Genomic DNA, 23,887 nt, shown 5'->3' on the forward strand with positions numbered 1-23,887 from the left:
TCAGGATTTGGATTTTAGATGTTTAATTACCGTATTTTTTGCTCCATAAGACACACCTGATCATAAAACACACCCTAGATTTAGAGGAGGAAAAAATATTCTGAACCAAATTGTGCCTCTGAACCCAGCCCCCTAGAAAAATAGACAGACAGCAGACAGATTTTGATCACTAAATTGAAGTCCTACCTTTGTTGTCTGGCAATGTCTGGTTACACTAGATAGTTCTTTCATTCCTTCCTTACTTCTTCAGGCCCAACAATCGTCTCTATTTCCTCCCTCCTTCCTATGTTCTGAGTTCTTGCCCCCTCCCCTTCACTGTCTTCCAGCCTTTGTCCTTCCTCCCTCCCACATCGAAAACTGTTTGCCTTCCTCCCTGCTGCGCCGATTCCTCCTCCCTGGTCCGCCACTCGTCCACTGCTGCCGCAACTCCATGAAGCCTGACTTCCTCCCTGCTGCGCTGATTCCTCCTCCCTGGTACGCCAAAAGCTCTGCCACTGCTGCAGAATGACCCCTCTGAGCTCCACCACCCCTGCCTCCCCTGGACCCAGACTTTTTAGCAGGCACCATAAGGAGCACAAAAACTCATTCTTCCAAACCCCAACCTACCAACACCCAACTACCCCCAAATAACCAGAGGCTCACCTCCCAGGCCGTGCCCCACCAGTGCCACTAGCACCCCCCACACACACTGAACTTGCCACAGGAATGGGGTGTCACAATCCTCAAGGCCACACCACAGGAACTGGAGCACTCTCGATGTCTCAGGAACCCGAAAATCCTGCGAAATCCCTCGACGGCTCCTCTGACCAAAACGAGGCTTCTGCACTCCTGGACTGCAGTGCACTCAACGCGCACAACCGACACAGCAAAACGGCTGACTCCTGCTGCCGCAACTCCACAAAGGGATGGCAGCGTGCAATCGGGCCCATAAGCCTTCCTCCGATGTCAAAATTGACATTGGGGCAAGACTTGTGGAACCGATTGCACGCCGCCAGCTCTTCTCTTCCTTTCCTGTAGCGGGTAAGAGGGCGGTGAGCAGCACCAGTTGTGGCAGTGGGGAGGGGGGGGTGCAGGGGAGGGGGCAACGAGCAGCAGCAGAACTTCGGGTGGGGGTGGGGGGGGCAGAGGTCTATTTGCTCCATAAGATGCACCCCCTTTTTGGGGGTGGAAAAAGTGCGTCCTATGGAGGAAAATATGGTACTTACCTTTTTCAAATCTGAGATCAAAAAGAATTAGTTTGCAAATAAAATTTGAGTTTTAGAATAAACTATAGAAAATGTATGAAATGTCAACATATAATATGTTCTGCAGCTGGCATCGTGCTTGTTGCAGGTTTCCAGGACTCACTGCATCTTGTCAAGTAGAAACAGACATTTCAGCCATCATGCTGTTACTTTCTTCAGGGTATGCTGTAAGGTCTGCAGTTTGTTTTTGTAAATAGTGGGTCCACTGACCCGATTGAAAATAGGGTAGTCTGGGGGGCGGAGCCTGACTGGAGCGGTGATCAGACGCATGGGGTAACTGTTCCTCCACACGACTACTAATTATAATATTTTGAGGAGACTTCGGGTGATTTTTCAACTCTTCTGCAGTTAGCCACTATCTCCCTGTCTGTAACCATGACACCCCCGAAAATTACTAAAGGCGATGCGGTGCTAAATGCTCCCACGAGCGGCAAACGGCCGAAAACAGACCCGGGATCGCGGACAAAATGGCGCCGACTTCAGAGGACCCGCATCGGGATCTCCTGCTCAAAGAAATTAGAGCAGTTAAACAAATAGTACAAGCGCAAGTTGCAGAAACAAAACTTGTTCGGGAAGAAATTGAATCGCTTAATTCACAGTTTGTGGATGCCCGACATTGCATCGATGCACTCGAAGCGCACACTTCCACCTTACAAATGAAATTGTCGTTGGTAGATAAACATGACAAGCTCATCTCAACCCTGCAGCGCGACTTTGAAGATTTATCCAATCGCAGTCGACGATCGAACATCAGAATTATTGGCCTACCTGAAACTTCGGAGGGGCCGGATATGGCGGCGTTCCTGGCTGATTTCCTGCCTAAAACCTTGGGTATATCCTTTGAAGTCCCACTGGAAACAGAGCAGGCTCACCGTGTACCATCCAAGCCTGCTGCACATATCATGACACCAAGACCCATTGTTGCTAAGCTGCTTCGATTTCAACATGCCCTGCAACTCATCAATGCCTCAAAATCACACCCACATCTACTCCATCAGGGCAAAAGGTTCTACATTGTGCCAGATCTGGCTAAAGCTACTGCACTTCGAAGGAAAGCGTTTCTTTCACATCGCCAGGGGCTGAAGGATGTTGGTGCCAAATATGGCTTAATGTACCCGGCCAAGATGAAGATGACATATAACAACCGCACCACCACCTACGTGGATCCGGAGGATCTTAGCTCTTTTCTGGACTCTTTAAAAATGCAATGATACCGTCCTCTAATTGCTTAGCTGCTTATCTGCTCCATGAGCTTTTGAAGCTTTTGTCTGCCTTATTCACCTGCATTCTCCTGTTGAGATATAAGTTCTTGTTTGTGTGGTAGTGCTGTTCTGGTTGCTCCTAGCGCTCACCACCTGTTCCATCAGGAACACCCACATACTGTTACATACTATATACACTGGTATGGCTTTGCTTTATGCTATGCTATGTGTTTCTCTACATTGTATATCCCTTTTTCCTCTCCTTTCTTTTCATTTTTTCTTTAGGAGTGGTCTTTATTTAACTGTACATTACTATGCTTATGTACTGAATTGCTGTATAGGTATTCTGACACTGGTTTATTATACTGTTATTAATGTCTGATTTGCATATCATTTCATATAATGTCAATGGGCTGAATCATCCCATCAAACGGAAAAAGGTTGCTAATTATCTTCATGGTAAACATCCAGATGTCATATTTTTACAGGAGACTCACCTCCCCTCTGCGTCAGCTACTAAACTGAATATTAAAGGTTATTCTTCCCACTATTTCTCACCGGCGGCCCCTCATAAAAAGAATGGGGTTTCCACTCTTTTCAATGATAAATTGCCACTCACTATTCTCTCGCATGCTGCTGACTCGGAGGGGAGATGATGCCTGATCCACGCTGTGTTGCGCTCATCAGAGTATGTTTTTCTCAATATATATGCCCCTGTTCTAGATCATCCTGAATTTTTTAGAGATCTTCAAACTTTATTACTCCCTTACTCAGCTTGCTCAATCATAATTGGAGGTGACTTTAACCAACTACAAGATCTCTTCATAGATAGATCCTCCTCCTGTAAACCATCCAAATCTAAATCCCATCAAGAACTTCTTAATCTTAAAACCAACTACTCTCTTATAGATCCCTGGCGTCTCTTACATCCTGAGGGCAGGGAGTACTCACACTTTTCTCACCCACATAATACCTATTCCAGAATAGATTATTTTCTGATCTCTTCCTCCTTAATACACTCTTTATCAAATGCTCTCATACATTCTATCACCCTCACTGATCATGCAGCTATCTCTATACATCTCACCATATCTCCACCCACCTCCAATACTCCTTCATGGAGACTTAATAATCATCTTCTTCTAGATGACGAGATCTCCACTAAGGTCCGATTATTCACGATTGAATTTTTTGAAAATAACTCTCATGATCCTGAGATTTGCCCTGCCATAGTCTGGGAAGCGTATAAAGCTTCTTTAAGGGGAGAACTCATCAAACTGGCAGCATGGAAAAAGAAAACCCAACTCCTAAAAGAAAAACACTTAGAACAATCCATTAAATCATTAGAATTCCAACATATGTCTACCCATCTAAAAGATCCCTCACTCTATCAACAAATACTTAAACTTAAATACGAGTACAACTCTATTGTCTCCTTAACAGCTAGAAAAGACTTATTTGTGTACGCTTTGGGACATTACATGGGGGATAATGTTATGGGGAAACCCTTAGCCCATTATCTCAAACGCAAATCGTAAAAGCTCCATATATCGGCCATTCATGACTCTTCAGGACAAATTGTCACCAAAACGGACAAGATCGCTACAGAATTTGAACGCTTCTATAGTGCATTATATAGCTCTGACTTCTCTGAATCCGAAACAGATGTCGACTCTTTTTTGGCTAACATAAAACATACCTCATTGGACGAAGCTACTAAAAATGATTTAGACATCCCTGTCTCAGCTGCAGAGATATCTAGGGCTATCTCCTCTTTAGCCAATAATAATGCACCCGGACCTGATGGGTTCACAAATGAATTTTTTAAAGAAATTTCATGATCTATTGACTCCTCATATGCTTACATATTATAATTTTCTTCATCAATCTCCTGATAAACAGTTTAATTTTGCGGATGCCACGATAGTTGTTTTTCCTAAACCTGAAAGAGACCCTATTCAAATTAAAAACTACAGACCAATCTCCCTTCTGAACCTTGACTATAAGATTCTGGCCAAGATTTTGTCCTTGCGACTCAACAAAGTAGTATCCACTCTCATTCATAATGATCAGGTCGGTTTCATTAAAAACAGATACATTGGAGATAATCTTCATCTCTTCCATCATATTAATACTCATGTTAAATCGCTTCACGACCCCGTGGTTGGTTTGGCCATAGATGCGGAAAAAGCATTCGATAGGGTTGAGTGGCCCTTTCTACTACGAGCTCTTCACTGGTACAACTTTGGCTCTTATTTCCTCCACTGGATCAAAACGTTATACTGGCAACCTTCTTCTCGCATCTTGATTAATAACTCTCTTTCCAATAAGATCTCTCTTCACAGAGGTACCTGGCAAGGCTGTCCTCTTTCCCCTTTATTGTTTAATTTAGCTCTAGAGCCTCTACTTGCCTCTATACGTCAGAACTCAATTATTCAGGGTGTCTTATCCCAGTCAAGACAAATTAAACTTGCTGCATACTTAGATGACATCCTCCTTTTCATACGAGATCCCTGCTCCTCCCTTCCGGCTCTTATATCCTTGGTCAATGAGTACTCCCTGCTCTCAGGTTATTTAGTTAATTGGGAAAAATCTAATATATTTCCATTAAATGATCTCATCACACCATCAGACCTATCTCATTTTCCGTTTCAATGGTCATATGATCCTATCAAATACTTGGGCATATTGATTCACAAAGATCCTTCTCATGTCATGGAGCTTAATGTGAATAGGATCAAAAAATTGATCACTCAAGCGACTTCACAATGGTCTCCTCTGTATCTATCTTGGTGGGGCAGAATAGCATCTGTCAAGATGACTCTAGCGCCCCAAATTACATATATTTTGTATATGCTTCCTTCCTATTGTCATAAATCATTATATCAATGGATTAATACCTCTATATCCAAATTCATTTGGAAAGATAAGAAACCTCGCATTGCTTTGAACAAGCTGAAAGCTTCCAAATCTTGCGGAGGCATGAATCTCCCCGATTTCCACCTTTACCACATTGCCTCTCTAGCACTATGGGGCCTACTGGCTCCAAAAACCTCTACCAATGAATCCTCCTGCTTGGCTAGAAATGGAAAATTTCATATGCTCTCCCTTTCCATTATTCATACTTTGTACCATGATCTTACGTAAGCAATTGAAATCGTACACATTGCTGAGCGCAACACAGCTTGCTCTTCGTCATCTGGATTCTGCTGCTGATGTTTCATTATTTGATAACCTAGATATGTCCTTATGGCAAAATCCCAAGCTTAAACACAATGGTAAACCTTTCTCTTGGAAGAAATGGCAGAATGCGGGTATCTGGTTGGTAGAACAACTGAGAAATTCTGAATCGTTCATACCTTTTGTTGAATTATCTTCCGCATACCCTGCATTACTCAAGTGTTATTCTCAATGGATTTTGTTGACAACTACTATAGCACAGTCCTCTCTTACCTTTTATGATGACACAACCCTCAAATCTGTTCACCGCTGGTGTGCATGTGTTTTAGTGGGAGGTAAGGCTATCTCCACCTTTTATCATATTTTACGAGATCATTGCTTTACCTTTTCTCCACACTCCATGAAACATTGGGATGAGATGCTTTCCATTTCTCTCCAAGATATTGACTGGGAACTTTTCTGGTCTGCGACGAATAGACCCTTGCTATCATCAAGAATCGCACAATCCATGTTCTTTCTCATGTGGCATGCAGTTTGGACTCCGTTTCGAATGTGGAAGGCTAATCTCAAACCAAATCCCAAATGCTGGCATTGCTTAGATGAGGATGGTACCTTAGATCATGTTATTTCATTGTACCCATGTCCGCCCATTTTGGACCAACATTTGGCCCACTATCAAGAAGATTACTTCCTGTTCATCAGAACTTGTTTTCGATATGATTATTGTCAGATCTCAGCACTCGAGCTTTGCTAACTCCACCTGCCCCTGTAAATTGATTGATGCCATGTTTGTTATAGCTATTACGCATATTTTAAAGAATTGGAAGTCAGCCCCTCTACTAGATTACACATTCTGGTGGAATTCATTATGTCTGTATCACAAATACGAATCCTATACCTATGAAAAACGTTATATTTCCTCACTCACTATATATTCATCTTCTCACTCTTCTCCCTGGAAATTCTTGGATACTTATATACATTCCAGCTAATTTGACCACTCCTGCGCAGTAAAGGCTGATATACCTTTCATTATTAGCACCGTTCTCTTTTCCTTCTACCCTCTTTCTTTTCTTTTCCCTTCCTTTTCATGTTTCTATATCCCCCTTAAATTCTCCTCTTACTGTTATGATTCTCTGATTTGGTTCAGGGGTTATGAATATGGTGGAATGTACATTACTATGTGGTCTTGTCTATATTGTTCTATTAACGTTTTGTACTGTTCCTGTATTTATGTTTTGGATTGTTATTTTATTCCCTAAAATCTCAACAAAAATTTTGACCTAAAAAAAAGAAAATAGGGTAGTCTGTTGGTCTCAAATTTGAATTTTGGTGGGAAAATCAGTTGGTAAAAGTCTCTGGTGAATTTAAAATCTGGTGAAGCTGGATTATATGTTCTCTCAGGGTTTCTTGCAGCTGGCATTGTGCTTGTTGCAGGTTTCTGGGTCTGCAGACCTCACAGCATACCCTGAAGAAAGCCACAGCATGATGGCTGAAACATCAGTTTCTACCTGACAAGACGTAGTGAGATCCAGAAACCTGCAACAAACACGATGCCTACTGTGGAAACCCTGAGAGAACATATAACCCAGCTTTAAGAGAACATTTTTAAACTCACCAGAAACTTTTACCAACTGATTTTCCCACCAAAATTCAAAATTTGTGACCCACTTTCCCACCATAATTCAAATTGGTGACCAACAGACTGCCTTGTCCCCAATCAGATCAGTGGACCCACTATTTACAAAATATAAACTGCAAACCTCATAGCATACCATGATGAAAGCTACAGCATGATGGCTGAAACGTCAGTTTCTACCCGACAAGATGCGAGACTCAGAAATCTGTAACAAGTATCATATAATTTGTTTAACAATGCAAAAGACAGCACCTACTCCAAGGAGTTTACAAACTAGTCAAACTGGGCAAGACACAGACAAAAGCAGTTAAGAGGCCATGAGTTTAAACAGTGAGGCGACAACTTGGACATGTAGGAATGAAAAACCAAAAGTCTCTTGTATATATGCTAGTAAAAATATAACATCTATACTACTAATTAATGTACGTAGAGAAAGTCTGACCAATTAACATGAAAAATGTGTAGTATAAAGCGAGTGCCCTCAGTTCACAGTGCCAGTTAAACACCCCCCAAAAACACCCAAAACAACGGCCTCTCACGGGAGCATTTCTTATGTACCTATCTCGGACTGGGATGTGGTCACAGAGAACATCAGTGGGCCTCTTGCTGTGTATAGGTACTCAAATGAACAAAATATTAAATCTAAATGTGTCCAATGTGTATTGAATCAAAGTGCACTTTCCACAGTATTTGCATTAGCATCTGAATGTAATAGGATATTGAATCTCAGTATAGTTCTAGTATAGTTCTTCAGTCATTTCACAATGCACACTGCTATGTGTTCAAACGTAGTAAGTTTTGTAATACAAGATGTTTCAAGACTACTTGACTAAATAAAATAGTCACTTTTCTGAATCAACCCTCCAGCAAATCTTGTCGGCTTCGACAGAGCTCCATTTCAGAAGCTTCTGTCCCTTACTATCTCTTTTCTATAGTCTACATCATTCAACTTTCCCACAACCTCCTCAGGCCCCCTCACTGTACCAAGAACATATGGGGAGCATTAGGTACTAGAACGAGCACCTGCTCCCCAGTTGACAAATCCCTTTGTCTTGTCCTTTTACCATAATAGAGCTTCTGCTTTCTCTGACTCCTCTGGAGGGCCTACTGACGCATCCTTGTTATCTCCCTCAATTTACCCCTCATATCCTATAAATAGGACAAGATATTTGGCTGTGTCCCCTGGGAGGCTCCCAATTCTACTTTATGACATCCAGGAGACCCTTGGGTGGCCTACTATACAGAAGCTCAAAAGGGAAATACTCCAAAGATTCTTATACATTCTTCTGTGCAGCATAAAGGCAGAAAGGTACTAACAGATCCCAGTCTCGGATATCTGTCTCTGCTACCTTTTTAAATCATCTTTTTAAGGGTCTGATTAAATCTTTAGACTAATCCATTAGCCTGGGGGTAATCCATTACATGGAAGTGTTAAGGAGTCATATTCCAAAGGCCACAAGGATTGACTCAAAAATTTCAGATTGGAAGTTTGTGCCCGTCTGTTAATACCTTACGGGGAAATCCCACCAGGCAAAATAGCTTAATCAGCTCCTGCTCCAAAATAGGGGCTAATATTGATCTTAGGGGGACCCCCCAAGGGAACCCAGTTGCATATTCCACAACAACTAAAATACATTCATGGCCTCTGTGGCAAACTATGGCCCTTCAATGTCTATCCTGTCTATGTCTCTGGCATGTGGGACAGGTGTCACAGAAGTCAGACTTCCCAGTGGATCCCTGGCCAGTAAAACCTCATCAGAATTTGGTCTAGGGCAGGGGTCTCAAAGTCCCTCCTTGAGGGCCGCAATCCAGCCGGGTTTTCAGGATTTCCACAATGAAGCATGGCTTCTGCAAGGGAAGGTCATGCCTCACGAACTTGCTGTACTTCTTTGAGGGAATAAACAGCCAGATGGATAAGGGGGAATCCATAGACATCATTTACCTTGACTTCCAAAAAGCCTTCGACAAGGTACCTCACGAGCGGCTACTTAAAAAGCTGTGGAACCACGGGGTGCAAGGGGATATCTACCGATGGATCAAACACTGGTTGACAGGCAGGAAACAGAGGGTTGGAGTAAAAGGCCAATACTCAGACTGGCAATGGGTCACGAGCGGAGTTCCGCAGGGGTCGGTGCTGGGACCTCTACTGTTCAATATATTTATTAACGATCTGGAGGCAGGGACAAAATGTGAGGTTATCAAATTTGCTGATGACACCAAACTCTGCAGCAGGGTTAGAAACACGGAAGACTGTGAAGACCTGCAAAGGGACCTAACGAGACTGGAAGACTGGGCAAAAAAGTGGCAAATGAGTTTTAACGTAGAGAAATGCAAGGTCATGCATGTAGGGAAAAAGAACCCGATGTTCAGCTACAAAATGGGGGGAACACTGCTAGGGGTGAGTAACCTTGAAAGGGACCTGGGGGTGATGGTCGACACATCAATGAAACCATCGGCGCAATGTGCAACAGCCTCAAAGAAAGCAAACAGAATGCTGGGCATCATCAAAAAAGGTATTACAACCAGGACGAAGGAGGTCATCATGCCGCTGTATCGCGCAATGGTGCGCCCGCACCTGGAGTACTGTGTTCAATACTGGTCGCCGTACCTCAAGAAGGACATGGCGATACTCGAGGGAGTGCAGAGGAGGGAGACTAAACTGATAAAAGGTATGGAACATTTTTCATACGCTGACAGGTTAAAAATGCTGGGGCTGTTCTCCCTGGAGAAAAGGAGACTTAGAGGGGACATGATAGAAACCTTCAAAATCCTTAAGGGCATAGAGAAAGTGAATAAGGACAGATTCTTCAAACTGTGGGGAGCCACAAGCACTAGGGGTCACTCGGCGAAATTGAAAGGGGACAGGTTTGGAACAAATGCTAGGAAGTTCTTTTTTACCCAGAGGGTGGTGGACACATGGAACGCACTTCCGGAGAATGTGATAGGCCAGAACTCTGTACATGGGTTCAAGGAGGGTTTGGATAGGTTCCTAGAGGATAAGGGGATAGAGGGGTACAGATATAACTTGAGGTAGGTTACAGAAGTGGTCAGAAACCACTTCACAGGTCGCAGACCTGATGGGCCGCCGCGGGAGCGGACCGCTGGGCGAGATGGACCTCGGTCTGACCCAGTGGAGGCAACTTCTTATGTTCTTAATATGCATGAGATCTATGTGCATGCACTGCTTTCAATGCATATTCATTGGGGAAATCCTGAAAACCCAAATTGCGGCCCTCAAGGAGGGACTTTGAGATCCCTGGTCTAGGGTGTTGCCTCTAGTACCTCTATGTTCAGCTTGAGAGTGTTTGTGCACTAGCTGTAGAATCATTTGCTTGAATATCTAAGGACCATCTCCAGAGTTTCTTATTCTCCTCCTTATACAATAAATTCCCTTCTACTTTGAATCTGGGTTAATTTTCTCGTGGGTTCCGTGACTGTTCCCAAGCATATTTTAAAACTGAATCCAACTTTTGTTCCCCCCACAAATGCTAGGAACCTCTCTAGACCTCTTTTGGTATACCAGGAGCAGAAAAGAGGTCTTTCTTCTGTCTGAACAAAGCATTTCCCTTGAGTAGGACTTTCTCTTCTATGATTTGCATACACCCTACCTTTCTCCTGGTACTTCACAAATCCTGACCAATCCCGACTTAAGATCATTAGGTGAGGGGGTTTAGGAACTAGGGCCACTTTCACCCACTCCTTCTGTCCCCCATACTATATCTATACAAGATGAAGGGGATACTGGGAAGTTGATCCATCCATCCATTTCACTCTCTCCACACCCCTTTTCTGAACACAATGAGGACCCACTTTCTTGACTATGTTAGCCCAAGTGAACAGAATAAGGGATTGATTTGCCACCCCTCCCAAATCTATCAGGGCTTGCACCGGCAATCCTCTACTCGCACCAGAACAGTCAGTGTCTGTTATATCCTCCCTTCTTCTCTTCCCCCAGCAACTAATATAACTTTCCTGCCAGGACCCCTCTTTCCCTGAGGCCGATATGCTGAGCACCTAATTCACTATCGATGCCCTCGTCGTCCTTGCCCAAAGACTTCCCTGTCCCTTTCCTCACCCCTTCAGCATGTAGGAAGCACTCTAGTTCTTAGCTAACTTGTTCAAGCTGACGGGTTCCCTTCTTCATCAACCATGCTCTGGCCCCTTAGGGAATGGCTCCTAAGAACTGCTCTCTAATCAATTCATCTATTACCCTCTTTAAATCCTGGGCCTGCAGGCCTAACCACTTTTCACAAAGGTGTCTTAAGTCTTTGGACTACAGCTTTAGGGTGTTTGCCCGTGGTCATCTAGGTAGTACCAAACTGCACCCAAAAGTGCTCTTGAGAATGTCCTAAGTAGTCTAGCAGTCTGTTTAATATTGTGATAAGTCTGCGGCCTGCTCTGCACTAAGCCTCTAATGTTTCCCCCCCCTCAAATATGGTACGTCATAGGGTCTATGGGCCAATGAAAGGCTACCGCTATACACTCAAAACCTAAGAGAAAGTCTTGAATGCCATCCTCATTAGATAGCTTTTTTAATAGGCTTCCCGAAAGGAGCTCCTACCAGGTCGCTCGTCAATCCGATTAAGTTTTGAGAATTTATGCTCATTTGACTCCTGACATAGGCAACATGTGTTGGATTCTTTGAATAAAATCTCCTGATTTCTGGACTCCATCCTTTTTGTTCCATCTGAGGCTCACTTCACGCTTTTTTTTTTTTTTAAACTGAATTCAACCACTTCTATTTTAAGCAATCTAGAAGCCAAGTTAAATTGTCACTAAATGTTGTTCAAACCTACTATCATACTGGTTTTTCTGTAGAGAGTAATTTTATAACAGGACATCTAGGTTAATAGAACAGGAAGGTGCATATGTGTCCTTTAAAATTCTAACACAAATCCTGCAGAAATTGCACCTCAATTAAAGGCATGGATATTATGCCTGCTTTTGAACAGGCATAAATATTAGGATGTATTTTATGCAAAGCACATTGAAGGCCATTTTAGATACTGCTAAGTCCAATTTGGATGTCTTGAGAAGTTCATCCAAAAATCAGGTGGAGAAAATGTCTGGGAACCAAGAACAGGTGATATCAAGTGCTCTGAAGGAGTGGACACTATGTGCACCAGCTCCCTTTGAGGGATGGGCATCAATGTATATGCTTCAGGTAGGGCATGGGCCTCCAGAATGGAGCCAAAGTCAAATCATTCATTGCCTTAGCATTGCATCAAGCTTGAAGGGGCCCTGGATTCAGTGGAAGCTGGGTCTCAGCCAGTTTAGTCACATCTTTTGACTACATCAAGGAAAGTAGACACTGGCCCCTTGCAAACACACAAAAACAAGCTAAATTTAAGGTAAAAAGCACACACAAAGAAAGGGATGTGAGCTGAGGAGAGAGAGCTACTAAACATAACCTCTCTGCTCTGTGGAAAGAGATTGAAGGAAGGTGCATACATTCAGTGTGTTGCTCTCAAAGGCTTTTCCAAGTTGCCAGAGCAGTTCCCATGCAGGGCTCTGTCAGATATAGTCACTCATAACTTTGGTAATTTCATTCTACTTGCCCTTGAAGAATATTCTAGTTTGGTCATTCATAACCTACCTAATCTTCATCGATTTAAGGCAGTTCAACAGAAGTCAACATGCAAAGCTGAGAATGACAAAAAACCAATGCAAGACACAGTATCAATGACATCCTAAAAAAATAACAAAATAGAAATGCTTTCAAATATTTACAAAAATGGAAACTCATAGTAAATTTTACTAGTTTTGAATATATGTTTTAAACAAATTTTGAACAGTTCATTTATGTTTTATAGAGGGAAAACCCAACTTAAGAGGTAGAAAACATGACAAGTACCTAGGATAAATGATAAACTGAGTAAGGTATTCTGAACCTAATGTAATCACAAATTTTGTAAATGTAGGAAGTTGTTTTGAACTGAATGTATGCCTCAAAAGGTAGCCAGTACAACTGAATCATCGATGGCATAGCTCTATGAAATTTATAGGAAATGAAATCAATTTAGCTAGTGTTTTCTAACAATTGAAGCTTATTATATAAATTAGTTGGAGTCCTTAAATGTAGTGAATTACAATAATCAAGCTCTGAAAGATTAATACCTTGCAGTTCTCAATGAATTCAGCTGCTAAGTTAATTTCTGGTGTTCCTCAAATGACACATATAACACCTATTTAAAAAAAAAAATTGCACTGGCTCTTATGTTGCGCCAGTATGTTTTTAGTACATGTTTAAGATATATTGACCAGGAAGAGCTTTCAGATCAGAAAATGGGATGAGGTTGACAGTGGATAGTGAATTAAAAAGCACACTATGCAGATACTAAAGCCTCTATGTTATCAATAGCTGGGGTGAAACTATGGAATGCCTTACCAGATCAATTACATCTTTGTGTAGTTTCAAGTTTTATTAAAATTTGATATAGTCTCCGGGGGGAGCATTGTCTCTCTTTTTTTTTTTTTTAACTTGAATTCTTGTCTGCTGTTTGAATTTGTTGCTATATGGTTTGTTTCTTAATAAAAAAACAGATTTCAACTAAAATATTTCTAGGAAAAATACAAAAATAAAAGTTTTACAATGTTAAAAGACATAGGGCTCCTTTTACGAAGCCGCGTTAGCAGCTTTATCGCACGCGACTTTTTAATCGCGTGCTAACCCCTGCGCTAGCCGAAAAACTACTGCCTGCTCAAGAGGAGGTGGTAGTAGCTAGCGAGGCTGGCAGTTTAGCATGCGCTATTACATGCGTTAAACCGCTAACGCGGCTTTGTAAAAGGAGCCCATAGACATATTGCCAAGCCAAGTAGACATACTGGAACATGGAGGGAAGAAGGGGATGAACTACATTTGTTATAGGATAGTTAAACGATTAAGGTAAGAACATATTGTAAGGGAATGTGCTAGCTTTAAAAGATTATTGAAGACACATGTTATTTGTTGAAACATTTATGTAATAGGACTATCAGTTTGACAGAAGTGCAGATATTAAGATAGCTTGATTTTAGTTGTAGGATGTGTTGTCTTTATATTGTGTATGTTTTTTGGAAACCGCCTGGGTTTAGGCGGTGTACAAATTTTTTAAATAAATAAAAACACTAAAATGGTTCACATGAAATAAAAAAGACCTAATAGAATGCAGCTAAGACTGTAAAAAGCTCTTCTAACAAGATAGTTAACTTGAAGCTCAAAAAACCTGAATCTAGCATTATACCCAATACCTTGTACTGAAGCCTTGTCTAATATGCAGGAATCCATGGTAAAGAGGTGTATTTCCATTCACAACAACCAGGCATCCCTGAGCAGTCCTATAGCATAGTCTTGACCCAGTCTGGACTGTGGCAGCACAGAGGCATCATGGCTAAACAGGAAACCTCATACACACATCTAATATGCTGAGTCTTGTACTGTATATTCATGGAATGGTATTACCTGCAATTCTTATATATCCTCTCTTCCCGTTTAGGTAGTCTCAAGTAATACATGGGCCCCCAGCACTGAGGGTACCCAACTATGCCCAAAAAGTCCTTCAGTTTGTTCCCTCTCCTCTTAGCTGTGTGGAAAGAAGATGTACTTGTGCAGTCTTCTGAGCAGAGCTCTCAAGAACTCTGTGCAGTGATAGGTGGAAGACTGTATGATGTGCTGGGCCCAAACACATGATGGAAACTGCCAATTGGCTCCATAGAGTTGGGGTTACTAGGTGTTTCTTTTTTTAACAGCTCACATTTAAGTCAGTGATGGTGGCCTTATTGAAGTGGTAGTTTCAGAATACAACCTCCTTTGGGAGCTTTTAAACAATAACAAACATCCTCACTCATGTAGAGTCTGAATAAGGCATAGGCAAACTAGGCACATGCCTTGGACCCAAAAATTTAGGGAAAACCTGTCAGATATGATCAGGATTCAGGAGGGTAGGATTGCCAACTGTCTGAACTTTTTCAGGATTCTAAAAAGTTGAAAATTACCTCTCTCAAAGCCAGAATGATGCTGTCTGGACATTTTTCAGAGTTTAGCCTGCTATAGCTCTCCATGATCTCCCCTTTCACTGAGACTGTGGTAAGCTCCAACCAGTGAGTACGCTGCTCTAGTCACAGGAAAATGGTGCTGAGCTGCAAGGGCTGTGGGGGAAGCAGAGCTCGGCAAAAGGTCTTTGGAGAGAATCAATGGAACTAGAGAGTGGATTAGGGATGGGGTTGTTGAAAAGGATTAAGACTTAAAAATGGGGGGAAATGTGAAGAGTTTGCTGTCAGCCAAGGAAAAGAACTAGCAGCATATACCAGAATTTACTTGGTAGACAAACCGGGGGTGGGGGGCTCTGCCTGAAGGAGCATATGAGCAATAGAACAGCCATAGAAAAGAGAGCTAGAGCGTGCATGCACTTGTCTCTGTGTCTCTAGAGAGGACAGTTTTATATAAATTAAGCTTCCCTTTGAAAATTTGGGCTGGAATGGAGAGATTCATTGGTACCTGTGTACATACTAAGTGGAGGGAAGCTTTCAGTCTAAGGAATTTGTGGGAGTGTGTGGCACAGTGGTTAGAGCTACAGCCTTAGCATCCTAAGGTTGTGGGTTCAAATCCCTCGCTACTCCTTGTGACCCTGGTCAAGTCACTTAATCCCCTTGTTGCCCTAGGTACACTAGATAAGAGTATGAGCCCATCGGGACAGATAAGGAAATATGATAAAGTACCTGAATGTAAACCAATTAAGATATACGTGGTATATAAATAATTAAATAAAAATAAACAAATACCCTATTAAGTATTAAATTACTTGGTCCAATTCCTTGTGCACTGTCTTAATACTGCCTCCACTCTGTCTATATCTCTATAGCAGCATTAAAAATAATTTTACTTTTTTCATTTATGAACCTTTTTTCACTTGTACAACTTTGTAAATTTATATCTTGTACACATTGCCCTTAAATCTTACTATTTTGAGCAGTCAAACCTTGGAATGTCTGGTTTGTACCAGAGACAACAGAGAGTGAAAATTACTTGCCCAGCTTCCCTGATTTTCAGCCTACTGATTCAAAGCTGCCAAGTTATCCAGCTCCAGGAGGGAGACTTTTGTGTCAATCCTGTTTTTGAACTTATATCCCAATTCAGTGTTCTATCTGTAGTCCCTGATAACACAAATTGAAATCAGCACTACAGGTCCCATAATGTATCAGGATAGGATTGCAGAAATCCAGGACAAGTATCTCTTTAGAACTGGGCAACTTGGCTGCTCTCCAGCTTCACCCATTAAGCTTTTTCATTCAAAGCAAGTACTTGCATAATCCCCATGCTCACTCAAACTATTACTGCTATAGTTAGGCTTTGCACTTTTCCCTGCTACTTCTGGAGATGTGAAATAATGGTGGTGGTGGCAGAAGTCAGGCCCACAAAAATATGCTTGCCTAGAGACCAATATACTGGGGGATGCACTAAAGTCAGCGATCATTGCTTAACCTGTTTTCAGAGGTTTATGATCGCCCATTATCCGATCCAATCCAATCTGATCCATGCAAATTTGTAAAACCCTTTGCAAAATAGCCAAGCGATTGATGCACCAATATTGCTTGGCTATTTAGCATCAGGTATTACCGATCATAAAACTCGAGTGCTGTTTTTTTTTTTTTTCAATGGCACAGATATTTTGCATTATTACACATGCAAAATATCTGCCCCATTTATAAAAAAAAAGAAAAAAGTGCCCCACCAATGCCCTCCCACACCCCAACCCAAAACAAGTAGCAGGAGGGATGCCCAATTTTTAAAATGTCCTCTCTCAAGTCCACACTTCTGCTTCTGCTATCTGCAGTACAATATATGGAGAGGATTAATATAGTATTACCCTAAAATTTGACCAAGTGCTGTTTAAAAATTAGTAATAAAATTCCTTAGAAATGTAATAAAACGATAACAGAGAATAAGAATCTTAATATGTTGTTCATGTAGTTAACAACTAACTAAACTAAACGAAACTAAATCTTAGGTTTGTATACCGCATCATCTCCACATTCGTAGAGCTCGGCACGGTTTACAGGAGATGGGATAGAAAGGAACTACAATGAGGGGTTAGAGGTCCAAGTATGAAGAGTTTTTAGAGGGCTTAGAGAAAAAAAACTAACAGCAAATTTGCTCAAAGTACTAGACATTCTCAGAGGACAGCAGTATTAGTCCTTGACCAGAGAAAAATTAAACAAAGCTCTCATCTAATAAAATATAGGAATATTAAAAATAGCAAGTTTTTAACACACAACTACAATAAAGTTCCATAAATCCATGAATTGGGACATCTATTGATTATTATCTTTATTCATGTAATTTTGCTAATACCTTATTTGCCTTTTCTCTAAAATGAAATGCTTTGCTGTCTAAAATTAACAGTATTATACAGTATTCAATGCTTCCATATGGCTTCAATTGCTATGTCATTGCACTTTATTCCTAAGAAAATAAAAGCTGTTCTGAAAATATAAGATAGACACCAGAAATAAATTTTGTCTTATTCATGACGACTAAATCCACAGGAATAAAACTCAACCTGAAAATATGGGCCATAAATTATTTCTTAGAATACAGTAGGCCCCATTGCACAAACTTTGTTGTATAAAATTTCAAACACAAATTCAATTTTACATGTATTTAGTTTATTTGCTATATATCACTATAAGCTTATAGTACTTAAATCCAATACAGGATTGTTTATAGTCAGATCCACAAAGACAATACTACTGCTGTGGAAGACCAAAGGGAAGAAATGCTGCTTATTTGTTTACAACTCAATTTTCCTAATGTTGTAAATATATAGACTATAATAAGGGATAAAGAAAACTGACAAACGAAAACGAGACCCTGCATTTCTATTAATATTCAACATTAGCATATTAGATTATTTGCCCTTTTGTAACCATAGCAGTAAGCTTTTGTCATTTAAGTTTTAAACTCATTAAAGACCTGAACATATTAATGTACTATATACTGTATTACATCTACTCAAGCCAACCCATTTGGCTTTATTCCATTTGTAGAATAATTTAAAGTGCTATAAGCAACCCGTCAATCAACACTTTTCTATAAGAACAAACTACTTTTAAACATTAATTTACAAAATAATATACAAAGTGCATCTTTAATAGCCTCAACTCCAGCACAAATTCACTGTCACATTTATAACAGCAATTCTGTTTGCATAACAAAATGTAAGCTTTGCAACTAAAATATTAGTAAAGCCTTTATTGCCACAATGGCTTCTTATCAGTTTTCCTACAAAAAAAAGATAAATTACTAGTGACATATTCTACACTGTCATTTGTTTGAGGTCATATGACAGTAATTTTGCATATTCCACAAATCTACTGACTGACAATATTGTCTATCTCTAGCATATAGTACTTCATTTTCTCCAGAGTTGGTAACAACTGAATTAACAACATATACCCACTCAAAAAGTCACAATTATTGTTTTCTCATTTGGACAGTTATAAACTATATAATGCTCTTTGAGTTGATGTGCTATAAGGCTAAACAGTTTAGAGCTATAAATCTCTCTGCCACTCTAACCACATGAAAGAAAAATGTTTCCTTTTCTCAGGCTTTTTATAATTCTGATAATGCCCCACCTCAGCTACCTATAACATTTGTACATTGCTTTTTGTTAGCTGTATATATATTATCTTACAAAACTGTCACACTGTTTTGCTGGAATTTCAGCCAGAAAAAACCCCACAACTTGCAGCATTTGTCCCAAACCTGTTTCACTATTGTTTTAACAGCATGTAAAAAAAAAAAAATACCTTCAGTGTAATCAATATCCATGCTGCTACATTTAGGTTACCTTCTGAAGTGCAACTGTGTCTAGTAAATAGCAAAGTATTACAACTTAATTCATACATTATATATTTTGGGTAAACATTTTAGGCAGTTCTTAAAATATGCCAGTTCTTAATGGTGATGTGCTAAACTTTGGCAAATGTAAAGCATAATTTATGTTCAGTGAATGCTGCTCTGCTTTAGAAGATCTTCAGTATGCACAAAATTAGATGTAGGTTTGGGACAACACCCTACAAATATATGTACATGTAGATAAAACAGGACTATTCAAAAGCCCAGATTTCAATGTCTTGTACAAAGAAATCTTCTTTCTTAGAAAGTATAGGATTCCCAAATGTTTTACAAGAATGACTTCTTCCATGGTACAGATCGCCATCCAGCCACAAAGCAAATTCTCCTCTGGAAAACAAAAGAAAGCAGTTAATACAATTGACAGTCCTATGTTTTCATTTATACTTTGCAGAATGAATAAACTTAGCACGTAGCATGAATTAGTTTATCTTATTGTTAATTGTCAATTATAGAAGTACAACACTGGACAATAAAAATAAGCAAAGCATACAAATTGAAAAGTTCACATTTACAGTATGACAAAATGGCTTGCAAACTCATGCATTTCTGTTCAGGAACTGAGTGTTAAGAACAAGCTCCGATCCCGCCTAGGGAGGAGCGCGGCCAAATCGGCCGAAGCCGGAGCGATAGGATGGGAGGGGGGAGGGGGAAGGGGGGAGAAGGAAGAGCCAATCAACAAAGAAGTGGGGGGGGGGTTAGGGGACAAGGGTGAGCGGAAGGGAGGTCGCCCTTTCGACACGGCGATCCCGAGGGAGAGACGCGGCTTCCCTTCCTCCCACCCTCGACTGTCCTTTCACGCGGCACCCCTTCCTCTCCCCTCGACTGTTACTTCATCTTTGCGGCCCCCTCCGGCTCCCGCGGCGATCATCCTTCGCATCCCCACTCCAACGGCTGTACGCCGATATATCGGGGACCGCCGCCCGCGGGGTGCCTGCAGGAGGTGGGTGCGCATCGGGAGGGGTTGGGCCGCTGCACACGCGGTCAGTTGGGGAGTCACCGGCCAGGATCGCCGATCGGTGCAGTCAGTGTCGCGGGCCGCCAGCCCCAAACGTGGTCGGGAGGTGGGTCGCGCCTGCTAGAAATTTTCTTCTGCGGCCCATCTCCAGCGGCATTGCGGGGCCGCCGCCGTCTCCGGCTGCTCGGCGCGCTGGGAGGTGGATGGCCTAGTTGGAGCCGCACTGCACGCGGCCACTTCAGTTGGGAGATATGGCTCGGGGGGGGGGGGGGGTTTGGCGGAGTGCGTTGCGTATCCGCTCAGGAGCTGGAGAAGGAGGCGGCTTGTCTGCCTCCGATGAGCTCCACTGCCGCCCCCCCCCCCCTGCTTCCACTACGAAGATAAGTTATAAAACTTTTGATGGTCTGCGGCCAACAGCGGCCATGCGGCAGCGAGCCGCAAGCTCCCCCGATTTCGAGCTCGACCGAAGCTGGGGGGCGGGGGCGGCCCGCCCCACCCCGGCTGTTTGTTCGCCGCCCTGGTCGCGGCGTGCCTTCACCTCCGCTCGCTCGCTAGGAGAGCACTTATGGCTTTTGTGCCTCCTGCCTCTGCAAATCAAAAAAAAAAAAAAAAAAATTTTCTTAAAATAATATTAATTTTAAAATTAAGTCTGAGGGCTGGGTCTTGGCGCTCGACCGCTGGGGGGGGGGGGGGGGGGGGGGGGGGGGCGAGAGCCGATCCTGTGGGGGCCACGGCTGGACTGTGGCCACTTGGTGGCTTGGGGTAGGCCCCTGGTCCTCCCCAGGATCCGGCAGGTAGCTTCTGCGGCTCTACCGAGGCCGACATAGAGAGAGAGAGTTGACCACCCACGTGGCCCCTCTCTGCTTGAACCTGCCGGAGGAGTTCTCCATGGGTTAAAATTTTCTTTCTGGTGAGCTTCCTTGCTATTAGATACCATTACATGCTATTTAACGCTATGCTATTAGGCAAATATATGCTATCTACGGCTATTATATGCTATTTCATTAAATGCTATGCTATTACGCTATTATATGCTGTTTGATTAAATGCTATGCTATTACGCAATTATATGCTATCTACGGCTATCATATGCTATTTGATTACATGCTATTAAATGCTATGCTATTACGCTATTATATGCTACCTACGGCTCTTATATGCTATTTGATTAAATGCTATTATATGCTACCTACGGCTCTTATATGCTATTTGATTAAATGCTATTAAATGCTATGCTATTAGGCAATTATATGCTATTTAAAGGCTTTTAGGGCCCCATTTTATGATATTTAAAGGCTCTTATATGCTAATAAGGCTATTATATGCTAGTTAAAGGCTCTTATATGCTATTTAAAGACTCTTATATGCGATTCAAAGGCTATTACCTGCTATTAGCTGCCATTATATGCTATTCTGATCCCATCATATGCGATACCTACAACTTAGCTGCACTGCGCTCTTTACCCAGCTAGAGTTTCTGATGGCTTGAGTCCTATATCGCATTTTATATGTGATCCCAGAAGGAGGGCTTTACTAATACTAGGGCCTGTCTCGGGTTCCAATCCACGTAGGCCGGTACTGACTGTCCTTATTCGGTTAGTACTTATTATAGCCATGCCTGCTCAACGTAAGCCACGATCAAAAACAACTGTAGGAGTCAAAGAAAGACGAGGACCACACGCGCCACAACAACAGCGGTGTCTTCTACGGCCCCACTGCCTCAACAAGAACTGGCCGACTTAATGGCTGAGTTACAGAGGCAGATAGAGCAACACGGGGTTCGGTCCACGTTCGTCTCAGGTGAGCCACCACAAGCTGCTCCTACACCGACACACCCACCTCCAGCACCTAAGATTGCTACCGCTACACTACGGACGCTCTCTCATCACATAATACGCCCTTACCTCACGTGGGAGACCATGCCCTCTCTACCAGGTTACGCAAGCACGAGATATACGGGAGGCACTGTCGCTCTTTGAACAGTCTAGGGCTCAACCTCCTTCTGCATCAAGTAGCATGGCCCCTAGTCTAAACAGACCTCCTGGTTAGCAGAGGAAAGGAGGATATCACATGTGCTGTAACCATGCCCGCTTCAGGAGTCGTATTATCAATCCCTCTTCACCTAGACTCTTCGTATCCATGGTATCATGTTTTTCTCCTCCATTCATGTATGAATTCCTCCTTAGCCAGTGAGCAGGAGTAAGACTTAGACCTTACAGCTTGCAGCCCATATTAGGCTTCCTTGAGGTTTCTCCTTGCCCATGGCGGGCCCTGCTACGGACAAAGGATGTGTTGACCTCACTTCACACGTACTTCCTGTATTCACTGTGTTCGTGCCTCAATTACTCTCTGCATCAGCGACACGGCTATGATATCTTCATTTCCTACCTTGCTTACGACCTTATGATCTGCGAATGATTTCCTCCTTAGCTAGTTGCCAGTGCAGAACGGGCCGTAAGACATTTGCCTTCCTTAAGGTTTCTCCTCGACCATACCAGGCCCTTATACGGGGATGCTACTGACAATATGTGGGCGCACCTCGTGTATTAACTGTGTTCTTGCCTCACTCACTCTTCATGACCTACACGGCCAGGCTATCATCATTTACCACCTTGCTGACGACCTTATTACCGGAGACCTTAGCCTTGCGACCACATAACATCACTCACAAGCATCAAGGACATAAGATCAAGGAGATAAGAACGTGAAGATTCCCTTACTCAGAAGGAGAGTTGACATCTGGGAGGTGAGATCGAACGCCACCGGAGTTACGGATACAACACGATACAGAAAGGAGTTATATCACATGCGGTACAGTACGATTCTGAGGGATGACATTACCTCTAGAGCTGTGGTAGTTAATGTCTACTCAAAGCATTGACAATTTTGCATGAGGTAAAACTTCATAGCGTATGCATTTTCCTTTGGCCAAGCCTCGTTGTGCTTTCTAGCTAGACAGACTTTTGGTCAATAGGCTGTTTTGTTTTGCTTTTGCGATTGTGATGGACATGCCCAGGGCCTCAAAATAGTACCTGAGGGACGACATGCCCAGGGCCTGAGGGGCCGCATGTGGCCCCTGGCCACAAGTTTGAGACCACTGCTCAAGAGCGTCCTTAAGGATCTACACCCGGTTTATGGATGTTACTAGGATATTAGTGCAAAACCAGGGATCTACCTTCAGTTTATACATTAAGGATAAGGAAGGAAGGATGCTGCCTCGATTTGGGGTCGACAGTACCCCACTGAACGCTGAAGGACCTACATAACAGGGTTTGCCTTAGGTTTTACAACACATCAAGAGATGCTGAATGAATTTCACAATTAGGGTTTACATTACCTCAAGTCCCTGATGACTCGTGACATTATGGCTATAGTATGTTGGATATATTCATCAGAAGGCTTGGTTTGGGAAGTTCATCACTATATGCTTATCAGTATATTAGGCTATTGCATACGCTACTTGCGGCACCCGAATATGCTCGTCAGTACTTGGAATATGCTCATCCGTCCACCCCAACGAGGCAATAAAAGGCAGACCGATTGTCCGCTTTAGGTGATCCGATCTTTTATCCCTCAGTCTAGTTCGATTAAAGCTGTAATTCTGATGCTTGTCTATGCAGATCCTAATCTAACTGATGCAAACCGCCTAGGTATATAAGAATAAAATCCGATGTTTTATCCGCAGCCAGCAGGCTTCCCCACGCTACCTTAGGTGGTCTGATTGTTATCCTCAGCCAGCAGGCTTCCCCACGCTACCTCACTGTTTTA

At 42.4% G+C, this 23,887-nt stretch overlaps 1 protein-coding gene across 4 annotated transcripts in view; it reads right to left on the reverse strand.

The window, feature by feature from the left end:
- Positions 1-17,887: 17,887 nt before the first annotated feature.
- OXR1 (oxidation resistance 1) overlaps positions 17,888-23,887 on the reverse strand; it is a 325,515-nt gene continuing 319,515 nt past the window's right edge. For all 4 annotated transcript variants that reach the window (XM_033933067.1, XM_033933066.1, XM_033933068.1 and 1 more), the window contains one exon: positions 17,888-19,491. In XM_033933067.1, coding sequence (XP_033788958.1) covers positions 19,356-19,491 — 136 coding nt within the window. In that variant the 3' untranslated portion in view covers positions 17,888-19,355. The remainder of the gene's footprint in view (positions 19,492-23,887) is intronic.

Source organism: Geotrypetes seraphini, chromosome 2 (genome assembly GCF_902459505.1).
Source record: "Geotrypetes seraphini chromosome 2, aGeoSer1.1, whole genome shotgun sequence".
Taxonomy (NCBI): domain Eukaryota; kingdom Metazoa; phylum Chordata; class Amphibia; order Gymnophiona; family Dermophiidae; genus Geotrypetes; species Geotrypetes seraphini.